Consider the following 12058-nt stretch of genomic DNA (forward strand, 5'->3'; position numbering starts at 1 on the left):
TAAAGGATTTACTATATGGCTTTCGGGGAAATTTTTCTTGCGGGACACGGCGGGTAGTCAGGAGCGGGCAAGATAGCTCCATCTTGCCCGCTCGGGTAGCCAATCACAGCGCAGGACGATTCATCTTGCCCGCTCACGGAGCTAGCCACATAATAAAACACAACTATTGAACTCGGTTATCGCAATGATCTGTCTCGCAGATCAATTAGTTACCTCAGCCTTCGGCTTCGATAAATAATTGGCAAATCGCGATATTTTGCTCTTTAAATAATAAATGTAGAATCTATTATAAATTCAATAATAATCACCATTGAAGAAAACGTACGCCTTGCTCTTTTTTACAGACATTGATGATTGTGCTGATAGCCCGTGCCAAAACCAGGGAACATGTAATGATCTGGTGAATGACTACAACTGTACGTGTATCCCTGGTTACACTGGAAGAAACTGTACACAAGGTAAAACGTTAAAAAAAGAGCCAAAGGGATGTTTGAAGCAACGCCTGAAAGCATCGCTTTTGAAATTCTCAATATTCTCTTTTTTGGCAGTCGAGCATTCTCAGCCAACGGCCGTCAGGTATATTTGCCGGGCAAAAAGCTTTCTTTCTGTTGCCCGTCTTAAGTTTTAAATGTAACAGCAAGCCTTGCGCCTTACCAGTTCTCACTCCGAACCTGTGACTTTTAAACTGAGACGTGACAATTATGTTAAGTCTTATTAAAAACTGGATCATTGGATAATACAGTTCAAGAGTTCATTCGCTGAACCATCATGGATATATTTCATGTGTACCGTCCAAACGACAATCTCTATAATAGCACTCTTTGGTTTAAAATGCCAGAAATAAACTTGGAAAGAAACGAATTGGGAAATTGTTCTAAAACACATACACACAGACTCACTAACTTATTCAGTCTGCCATTAATTTCACCAAGTGACATGATTCTGTGTTTGCAAGTCTGGTTCGATTCTTAAAAGTTATTTGTTTTTTGAATTGTTCGTGATCAATTGGATGTTGTTGTTTTGTTTTTCATAGTTTCTTACCTGTGGTATTTGTTTCCAACTGGAGCTAGCCGTATTTACGGCTATGATACCGGAAGCAACCAATCTTTTCAAAGCAACGTGCTGCCAGCTGGCGCAAATGCGACCGAAAGGAACGACTTCCATGGACTTTGCATACCAATGAAAAAGGAAGTAGTTCTGGGTCCCTTTGCCGATCAATGCTTAGGAAATTCCAATTCTGGCGACAATTTTACAATATCATTCCTAGCCTATGTGAATGGGGCAGTGGCTGAAAATGAAGACGTACATATCTTGTATTCTACTCCCTTAAATCAAGGATTGTTTCACGTACAGTTTACCGTCACTCGGACTGTATCACGCTTAGAAGGACAGGCGTACATTGTAGGCGGGAATTCCACCACTCTTCTTGAGAGAAAAGGGCTATTCCCCGGTGTAAACACGTGGGTACATGTTGCAATCGTCTATTCACAGTCCCTTCAAGAACTTGACCTGTATATGAACAGTGTAAAGGTGACAGACCCCACTGCAGCCATTCCCTGGAATAACAGAGGATCAGCTGTTAACGTTTCCTTAGCCTCAACTGGAAACATAAAAGAAATCTGTGTCAGCTATTTTCAGATCATTAATGATGCTATAACAGGGGAGGAAATACAACAGCTTGAACAGGAAAGTCGAACACAAGGTTAGTTCAAAACAAAGGCTCAGGTGGTTGAGCGCTTATATCAACTTAATGGTCGTATGTGTTATGCCCGGTCAAGAAATCACTTGAGATCGAGGTTCAGTGATTGAAGGGTCAAGTTAGTCCCACACTGGCAGGTGTTTATTTCAAAAGTCGTACTTTTTCAGATATTTCCAAATACTGCTCAGTTGGAGGTTAAAGAACTTGAATCTAATTGGAGCTCAAAGGTTCGAATGTCTACTATTTAGGGACAATTTATTTCTTTTGTGCATACCTTTTGAAACTTTAGTTAACTTTCTAACGGGCTGCTTATTGTCAACGACAAACCTAGCTTGGACTGAAAAACTTACCGGACAAGTTTTCTTCTACTGATCTTGAGATAATTATGTTCTAACAAACTGATTGCTCCTAATGACATTGACTTCTAATCACTGCCTTAAAATGGGCCGTACGGCTGCTTCTGCACCAGGAAAGGTAGGCTAAATAATTAAAGTAATTATTCTGAATCTTATGAGTATATGTTTTAATTTTTAATGAGTAAACCAAGCAAGGCAAATTACACGTTCAATAAAACTACTAGAGTGCATTACAAAGTAACAAAAGAATACAACGAAATAAAAACACAGAACTGCTCTAGTAATATCACTGGCATTGCTATTTAATAGAGCGAATTAGGAAAGTAAGTTGTGTCTGAGTAACATTGATTCTTGTTTTATTCGTCCTCAAAGCCTCCACTCGCTTTATGGTGGAAGCAAAGTTTGTCAACGCCAACGTGAGTGTTAATGAAGATGTTGGCAAGTTGATAGTTCCTGTTGTGCGGGATGGAAATGTCCTCATAGCCTCTGTGCTAACGTAAGGATAAACTATATCTTAAATCATAGTATTTAACAGAGGGAAATGGAAGCCCAGAAATTATCAAAGGAGCAAGCAAAGTTGACAAGATTTATGTTGTAGGATCCAAGACCGTGCACAATCTTTTGTTTGTGCTAATGCATTGTTCATGAATTAGGTAACCAAAACGTTTCTATTGGCTAGTACCTCAGAAAGAAGTAAACAACTTCAAGGTGTGGTTTATGCACGGTCAAGGCCTAAAAAGCGAACTAAAATTTTGTCGGGCTTCATAACTATTTCCCCCTATTGACTACGCTTAAAGTAACATTGATAGTAAACATTCGTTTTGGAGTTTTACCTGAAAGGATGTCCAAAGACGTTATCTCTTCATATAAGACATTATCCTTCAGACAAACACGCCTTAAAAGCAGCCGAGAGACTGGCAGATTTCACAGGCTGATTTTTTGCGATAACTGCAGAGATTCTCGCGCCCTCATTGGCTATTTTTCATTGTCAATAAGCGGACAGACACATGAATTTATCATTTATGCGATGCGTCAAGAGCGAGAGCGTACAATTTGACACTTTGTTATAGTAAAAAACAAATTGACCTCCGTTTTTCATACGTCTGTCCTGTTATTGATAATGAATTTCGTCATAACATTTTCAAAGTAGTCTGCGGATCCACTCGGCTATCGCCTCGTGGATCCCCAGCTACTTTGACAACGTTATGACGAAATTCATGATCAATAACAGGACAGAAGCATGAAAAACTGGCGTCAATTTGTTAAGCAGGCAATTAATAGTACGTGATATATATTTGGCCATCGCTTTATATTAGTGTTTAATAACTTCCTTGCTCCTTTGTGCTGTTCGTTTACAAAAAAAATATTAAGGCAACATTTGTACTGGTTTCAACGACTTTTTGAGTAACTGATCTCAAACCTGCAACAGAGGTGGGGTTGCACCATGTTTAATAAACTTCAAAAGTAAACAATAGAACAGTACAAACGTCATATAGGCAATAACTATATACATTGTAAAACTGCATTGAACCCCGGACAGCTCTTTTAATATCATACACCCAGAGCTGTACCCAGAAACAACACGAATTATTACTCAGGCAATGACTATGGTTAAATTCTCTTCCTGGGTATTTAGCAGTGTTTTACTCTCCCCTTCGAAAAAAAAACAAACAAACAAACAAACAAACAAATAAACAGCAAAAACGATTTTAAAAAAAAGGCAAGTGCAAGTACCTCGATTTGCCTCATACTGGCTACGGCCCTGGCAGAGAAAACTGTGTTATTCCTTTTTCTTTGGGAAACAAAGGGTTCCTATTGTTTTCTATCTGTTTTTTCCCCAATAGATTTAAAACAATGAATGAAGATGCCATATTCCGCTTGGACTTTGATCATTCTTTAAATCAAGAGCTCATAATCAAGCCTGGAGAAAAGTCTGCCGAAATCTCAGTGAATGTTACGGAAGATAACCGTCCTGAAAAAAACGAAACTTTCCTTTTGACCTTGATGTCATTAGACAAAGTAACTACCATACCCAGTGGCTCCGCAAGGATAACTATCTTGAACAATGGTAAGATCTATATGCCTAATACACATAAGAAATGATCCTTTATGACAGAAACTAACACAGAAAGAGGTTTTTGTCAGGATACAATCATTCCTCTGCTATCTATTTATGCTTACAATAATAACTGAAGCAAGCAAGGAATTGTAAACTATACAGTTTGTTGCCTGCCTGACATTACTTTTGTAAGCATACAATAGATGGTCAGCAGATCAAGATACCTATCATACTATGACGACAATCATGATGATCGCCCAAGCATGATTTTATTAACTTTTTCTTCCCCTTCTCCTCTTTACAGATATTGACGAATGTGCCCCTAAGCCATGTCGAAATGGTGCCACGTGTGTTGATCTCGTGAATGATTACAACTGCACCTGCGCCTCTGGATTTACTGGAAGAAACTGCAGCGCAAGTAAGTCAGTTTAGTGAGTCCTTATCATCAAAACTGCGCTGCTTCTCGAGCCATCAAATCAAGTCCAATTTCTATGACGAACTTGTTGTTTTCTTAAATTCCATTCTACCTACTGTAGTTTCAATGTAATGTTTGTTTATACTTTCTTAAACCAGGTACTACTTTGTTTTCGCATTTAAGATATTAAACGACTATAGTTGTATATGTACAGCACGATTTGAGGGCAAAAACTGTTCAAGTGGTGGCTAATGTTAGGGAATAATTTCTCTGCTTACCATTTATGCTTGAATAATAATTGAAGCAGGCAAAGAATTGCAAATGTGCAATGCCACATAATTAAATGACGCGTTCTTATTTCAGATATCGACGATTGTGCAATGGGACCATGTAAAAACAATGGAAAATGTCAGGATCTCGTCAATGACTTCAAATGTGCATGCGTTTCTGGTTTCACCGGAAAGACTTGCAGTGACGGTAAGCTCTGTACTAAGCTGACCTGTTCACCCTGTCACGTGAGTCATGCGTAACACTATGAAGCTAAGTGCTGACGTGTTCTTAGTAAAATTTATTCCAACGGTTCTATTTTGATATTCAGTTTGAGATACTAACGCTCCCTTTGCTCGTATGCATTTCTGAAAGATTTCTTTACGGGGGTTATTTTTTAAAAATGTACTTCAATCCGCTATAGTCTTATTGACAATGAGATACAGACATAGTATTCTACTCCATCGTACATGCCTTTTCGGATATACGAAATTGCAGTGCCGAAAAACCACAATACATGTACTTTCTGTTGAAAACTATCCTACCTACTGCAGTTTCAATGTAATGCTTGTTTATGCGTTCTTAAACGAGGTGCTGCTTTGTTTTCGCATTTCAGATATTGACGAATGTAGTGCCACGCCTTGCAAGAATGGCGGTGTGTGCACCAACTTAATTAACGATTATAGTTGTACATGTACAGCAAGATTCGAGGGCAAAAACTGTTCAAATGGTATGTGTTATAATCATTAAAAGTAATTAGACCGTGTGGAGTACAATTCAGGGAATTATTATACATTGAACTCACTATCTCTTTTCTGATTGGCCGAAAGCGCACCGTGAATTTTCGAAATCAGCGCCTGTGACGTAATCTAGCTGCAGATTATACAATAATCATGTCAAGGACACTCTAGGGCGCGAGTAATTCAACATCGGACGAGCGCGCAGCGCGAGGCCGATTTGAAATTACGAGCACGATTTCTCAATGAATTGTACGACAGGAGGTTCAATTACTAATTGATCGTATCTTTAGCAAATTTCGAAATTAAAAACGTCTTTGGAGAACTTCTTTTGGGCGAAAAACTGAGTAGCGCTTTCTATAAGTTTTAAAAACTGTAGAAACATTAAAAAGGAAACTATTAAAGCGCGCGTAATATACGTGCGGATCACGTGGGTATCCAATTACAAAAAGTTGGATACCTGTATTTGGACACCCACGTGATCGCTCGCCGATTACGTGACAAATAGGCGCGCGGAGAACCAACCACGATCGAGAATTTTGTTATAGATACGATTAATAATGGTAATAGGACTGAGTGAGGTCCAATTCGGTCTTTAATCATACGAGTGATTAACAAAATCGGACGACCGCGAAGCGGGAGTCCGATTTTTTAATCACGAGTATGATTACATACTGAATTGGACGACGCGAAGTCCTGTTACCAATTAATCAAAACTATGACAATATTCGACAAACGAACAAACCATCGATTGAGCGCTGAACGATTAAACGTCGTTATGAATGCTGAAAAACATAGCAGTTTAGTCAACAAAGTGCACCGCAACAGCGCGTGCAAAATGACGAGTACTGTCCAATTACAAGCATGACGCGTACACTGTCCAATTAATGCTCAAATCGGGCTGCTGATAGACAATCACGTTCGAGAATTTTGTTATAGTTTTGTTATAATTATGATCATAATCATAATCATAACGGTAAAAATAATGATAACTGTAACGTTGTAGAAACATTTCTCTTGATACTGGTGTGAAATAGCATGCTTGCAAAGATAAAATATTTGAAACAATTTCACCGTGAATTTTAATTTCGTCGAATATGGCCTGATGCTAAGCCAAGGAAGCCGATGAATGAGTGGGTTAAAATCAGGTGACATTGAGTAACAGAACGATCAATATTAGCAGCAGGGCTAAGCATCCCATCAAAAATTGAGTGAAATTTGGAATATGCATTATACATCTTATACGATTGCAGTTGGCACTTTTGGTTTCTGCAGAAGGCCAACTTTTACCTTCAAACTGTACTTCTGAGGACGACTTTGTGACCTTTGTGATCGTTAGAGTATGAAAGGAATAACTATACAATAGCTAAGTTGGTAGGACGCAGGAGTGCAGAAATGGATTACCGTCCTAGGGCCCCTGGTTCAAATCCGACACAAATAACTTTTTTTTTTCTTTATTTTTGCTGAGGACGAATAGCGGTTGGGTATATCGTTTTTCAAAACTCTGCCGTAGTTTTCATGCAATTCCCACAGGGCTAGGACACTATATATGTTAAAACTAATCGTATGGAATTTTATATCTGACAAAAGTACATCTGAGAGCTAAAGTAGATTGGTACGGATTACACCATCAAATAATGCATCATTAAACCAGTGATCCCATACAAGGAAAAATTATTCTGTGCAGTTAGTCAGAAGGGGAATAACTCCAGCCGCCCAGCTTTATGAATTGTTAAACCTACAGACCATCCTCTAACCTACACGGTCTGATGATGGCGTCGTGCGTGATCTGACAAGCTTTTGCTTCAAAGCGATATGAACGCAATCTCAGTTCTGCGAGGGCAAGGATATCTGCGATCAGCCCGATGTTTGCCAAAATCAAATACGTACTTTAAGTTTAATTAAAATCTAAGTGGAAATTTGGTCTGCTGAATAATTTTAAGTGCATCTTAATCAAGAAAGGATGTAACTGATAAATAACGAAATACTATCAGCGACTACTCACATGTAACGATCAGAACTTATATCTAGTGACGGAAAAGTGAACGCAAGTCAAAACATGGTGATTCGTTTTATACTGCCTGATAATTTTTTGTAAATTTGTTGAATAACGCCTCCTAAAGTAAAGATGAAGATACATACAACAAAGTTTTTTTTTAGTTTTATTGCCTTCGCCCCGCCCCCCACCCCCCCATCCAAGAGGAAAACGAAATCGATAAAACAAAACAAAGAATACTGCGACTATCTTGTTTGTGAGGTTGCGGCCCGGGTTGGATAATATATAATATATAAACAAATAAGTGAAGTAAATAAAATAAATAAATGATTTCTCAAACAGGGTATTTTGATTTCCTTTTTCTCTTCTTTTGCATTCAGTTTCACCGTTAGCTGAAGACGAAGGAGATGGTATGATCTTTTTTGTGTCATGTTTTACGATATTGATTCTTTTTCTTCCATCTTCAGCAAGGCGGCTGATTGAAAATTCGATCACTCTGATCTGAAGATGTATTGCCATTTTTCTGACATTGTTCTTTTTTTCACAGAGTTACTGCGTACCCTTTTCTGGGTGTGTATAGGAGCCTTGGCTGTGTCTTTCCTAGCACTGATAATAGCTGTTCCATACTTTTGCCACAAGTAAGTATCTCACTAAGAATCATAGAAATATTAAATTTTCTGAAATTCCGTTATTTGTAAGGGAGGATTCAAATTCAGCACACAAAGAAAGACTATTGCTGGTGTGGCTACTCAGGGAAAGATAACAGAAATTATAACAATGTACTACATACTTGTTACACGTGATAAAGAAATTGAAGTATTTTCAAGCGGATCTATTTTCCATTGGGTGTTAGCCCAACTTATCTAAACGGTCTTCTGATAGTTTTGAATCACTTTTATAGGCTGAAAAGAACAGCTAAACTAAAGCAGAGAAGCAACAGGAATGGATGGCAATATACTGGAGAGTTGTAATTTGTAAACAGATAAACTCCTTCATTAGAAGCTAAAGGTGTTTGGTTTCAAACTATACCCATATGACTATACCATAAGCTCTTAAGGAACCTTTTGCCTTCACTACACAACCGAACACACTCAAAGGTTGAGGCATGGGCCTCGTTGGTCAGCCAGGCCCAAGATGTGTTTTAATTGTGGCAATAAGCTTAAAACAAAGCGGATAAGAGATAGATCAAATAATATCCTACATGCACCAAAGCCGGACACGTAAACCCAAAAATCTCTTGTAAGGAAAAATAGGGACCGTGTACCCCGACCAAATGCAGTGGCACCACCACGTTTGGAGTTTTAAGGTTGATATAAAAACAACAGAATGAAATATAAATCAGATAACGTTAATAAAACAATAAAAATAAACCTTATGTGAAAGTGCTAGTGGCAAGGCTAACCGTAGAATGTCACAAGTTTCTCAACCGTCTCTTTTAACAAACGTACTACCCATGAGTCTTCGCGCACTACGCTCGCACAGTTTCTCTGTTCCGTGTCGGCAAAATATTAATTTATGTCTATGCCGATTATCACAAATTACATTTACCGACACAAAATTTTGCGAAACGTTAACAAAGCTTGCGATCGCCATTCTCATATTCGAATCTAATTCACGTCGGTCAGTGTAAAACGCAGACTGCAGACTGCAGACCAGGGGTGAAATGCTGACTGAGGGTAAAATAAAATATTGATAATAAAAAACCAGATCTGGGAGTGTTTGTACGTGTACCCATAAATTTTTTTCCAAAATCCCGAAAACTCAAACCAAAAGGAGTTTAGTCAAACATTACATTAGTCAAACATTACATTATCCTTAGTCAAACATTAGCCTTAGTCAAACATTACATTATCAACCTCGAGTTCTTGAACTCCCCATTTTGTTGAACCAAGTTTCCCACAAGGGCCCAAACTAATCGTAATAGACCATTTTACAGTTGTCTGCTCAGAGACCTGGCCTTTGGATGGCAGCGAGGCTGGAGTTGACCTTGTTTTGATACAGACCTCACTGCTTTTGTCATGTAAATGAACCTAGTTAGCATCAGAACAACTTGTTTTACACAACAAAAGCAGTAAGGTCTGTAACAAAACAAGGTCAACTCCAACCTCGCTGCCATCCAAAGGCCAGGTCACTGAGCAGACAACTGTAAAATGGTCTATTCTATGCATCTTACCTTTGTTTACGTGTCGGCCATTTTGAATTTTGTTTACGCAATTAGGTCTGGGACCGACCAACTTGCAGGGCATTTTCATCGACAAAGTCTTAATAACGTTCAAACCACCGCGAGTCGTTGCTTCAAATGGCCTTGGAATTATTCGGAACACAAGGCAAGCAAAACACGACAGCACAACAACGGGGCAGTCTATCGAGCCTAGTTTGTGAAAGACATTCAATCTTTGTACTCGACTTTAATATATCAAGAGGTTTGTGAATTGGTATATTATAATATTTGGTAAATTATAACATTTCGGCGTTCTCAAATAATTGTTACTATGACCATTTTGATAGAAGAGATGCCAAACCTCGACGTGTCAAAATTCAACTTAAGCTAATCTAGCAAAACATCAGTAAATGAGTTATTTTATCCTTATGACTCGTCTTTTATAATTAATATTTATTTTACCCTCAGTCTGCATTTTCGTCTTTGTTTTCCCGTTCCGCTGGACAAGGGTAACGATGGCTCTGGGAAAGAGATTGCGTCGCCGTCTGGTCTCTAAAGCGCATGCGTCACCTGTGCATCTTGCATGCGTAGAGTAGGGCAGCTGAGCACATGGTAAGAATTTACAGAAGTCGTTGTCGTTTAAAGTTAGCTCGGATTTCATGATTTCTAGGGCGATGAAATCACATACAAACCAACAAACCGTTCGCGGTAGACCCACACTAAAAGACGTTAAGCGTTTTCGGAAGGATGTAGACAAAACCTAAACCTCCCTTTCTGGGGCCCCTTCTGGATCCCCTTCTGGGGCCCCTTCTGGACCCCCTTCTCGACCCTTTAATTTTTTCGGTGGAAAAAAAAAAGATTAAAGTTATACACAATACTACATACCACCGCTTCTTTCGCACATTAGTTTCCTTCGATTTAGCGTGCAGCTCGAAAGAACGTGTTCCCCTTCACGCAACGCATTTCCAAGTTCTCGTTTAGTATTTCCGAGGGGAATCAGGAACTGTTTAGCGATCAGCTACTAGGACAATTTCGTGTCATTTTCAAGTTGTATGGACTTCCACCATTTTGGTTTCCGCCATCTTGGTGTTTCCAGCTACCAGTACCAGCGAGGAGCGTTGCTCCTCTTGCTCGACACGAGATGCGATGATGGAGGATATGTATTTATAATCTGGCTAAAGCAAGCATTTTAATCTAAATAGTGATTCGTAAACTTTGTACAATGTGTTCAGTTTAATATCAACATTGACTGTATTATATCGATCTTTACAAGTAATAAATTTAAAAGCATTTGTTTATGTTGGTTTCTTTATTATTATTATTATTATTATTATTTTGTCTTTTTGCTTACGTTGTGCCAAGTACAATCGTATTTTTAACAATACTTAAAATCACACTGTAATTAAAACACTGAAAACTTACGCGCTGTGAGAGACCCTGCTTCACTAACCCTGCTTTCAGATCCCAAATGCCCAGTACATAGGACGGTTAAATGACATCTCTGAAGTTTTAGCTGGTTTATAACTGCACATGTAACCTCACCATCAATCTTTAGAAGGTGAAGCTCATAATCTGGTTTCCAACGTCAATTTTCTAGGCCGTTTTCCCACAAAGGTCTTACATTTTTTGCGATTGAAACACCAGAAACATTTTTGCACTTGGCCGCTAGTAGCCTGAATTTCAGCCGTCTCCTCCACTCGCTAAGTCACTCCCCGAGTGACTTAGCGAGCGGAGGCGGGCGGCTGAAATTCAGGCTAGGCCACTAGCAACGCGCCTCGATTGTACCGGTCAGCGGAAAAAAACAACATGGCGGAAAACAAGATGGCGGGAGTCCACGCAACTTGAAAATGACAAGTTTAGCGGAAATTGTCCGAGTAGCTGATCGCTAAAATGTTCTTGATTCCCCTCGGAAATACTAAACGAGAACGTAGAAATGCGTTGCGTGAAGGGGAACACCTTTTTTCGAGCTGAACGCTGAATCGAAGGAAACTAAAGTGCGAAGGAAGCGTTGGTATGTAGCACACGTATTGTGTATAACTTTAATTTACTTTTTTTGACCGGAAAAATTGAGGGGTCCAGAAGGGGATCCAGAAGGGGGGTGCAGGTTTTGTCTACACCCTTTTCGGAAAGGGTCGGTCTGCAAGTCCATGGTTAGTTACTGTCATGTATTTGGTTTATTGCAAATCGAAGCACATGGAACAGAATGCGCATAAGTGCGCATGCTCATAATGTCAACCGCTGACTCAATACACTACAACTCCTCCCCCTTATGCCAGTCTCGTACCCCAACAGTCCAACACAACATGCTATTCTTAAAAATAAAGTCAGAGCCCTAGAAATGGGTAGGTCAATGTTCAAGGGTCCAGTC

General features: G+C 39.2%; 1 protein-coding gene across 2 annotated transcripts in view; it reads left to right on the top strand.

The window, feature by feature from the left end:
* LOC145482659 (uncharacterized) overlaps positions 1-12058 on the top strand; it is a 183942-nt gene that overhangs the window by 23519 nt on the left and 148365 nt on the right. Inside the window, exons 9-18 of one of the 2 annotated variants that reach the window (XR_014048792.1) lie at positions 345-458; positions 1034-1702; positions 2428-2551; positions 3900-4123; positions 4419-4532; positions 4893-5006; positions 5413-5526; positions 7910-7939; positions 8077-8167; positions 8431-9187. Coding sequence is in view for 1 of the 2 variants with exons in the window: in XM_081461265.1 (XP_081317391.1) it covers positions 345-458; positions 1034-1702; positions 2428-2551; positions 3900-4123; positions 4419-4532; positions 4893-5006; positions 5413-5526; positions 7910-7939; positions 8077-8167; positions 8431-8500 (1664 nt within the window). In the remaining variant the exon portion in view is untranslated. Of the gene's footprint in view, positions 1-344; positions 459-1033; positions 1703-2427; positions 2552-3899; positions 4124-4418; positions 4533-4892; positions 5007-5412; positions 5527-7909; positions 7940-8076; positions 8168-8430; positions 10931-12058 lie in introns of those variants that run through there. The other variant, XM_081461265.1, reaches the window with a different exon arrangement.

Source organism: Orbicella franksi, chromosome 3 (genome assembly GCF_964199315.1).
Source record: "Orbicella franksi chromosome 3, jaOrbFran1.1, whole genome shotgun sequence".
Taxonomy (NCBI): Eukaryota; Metazoa; Cnidaria; class Anthozoa; order Scleractinia; family Merulinidae; genus Orbicella; species Orbicella franksi.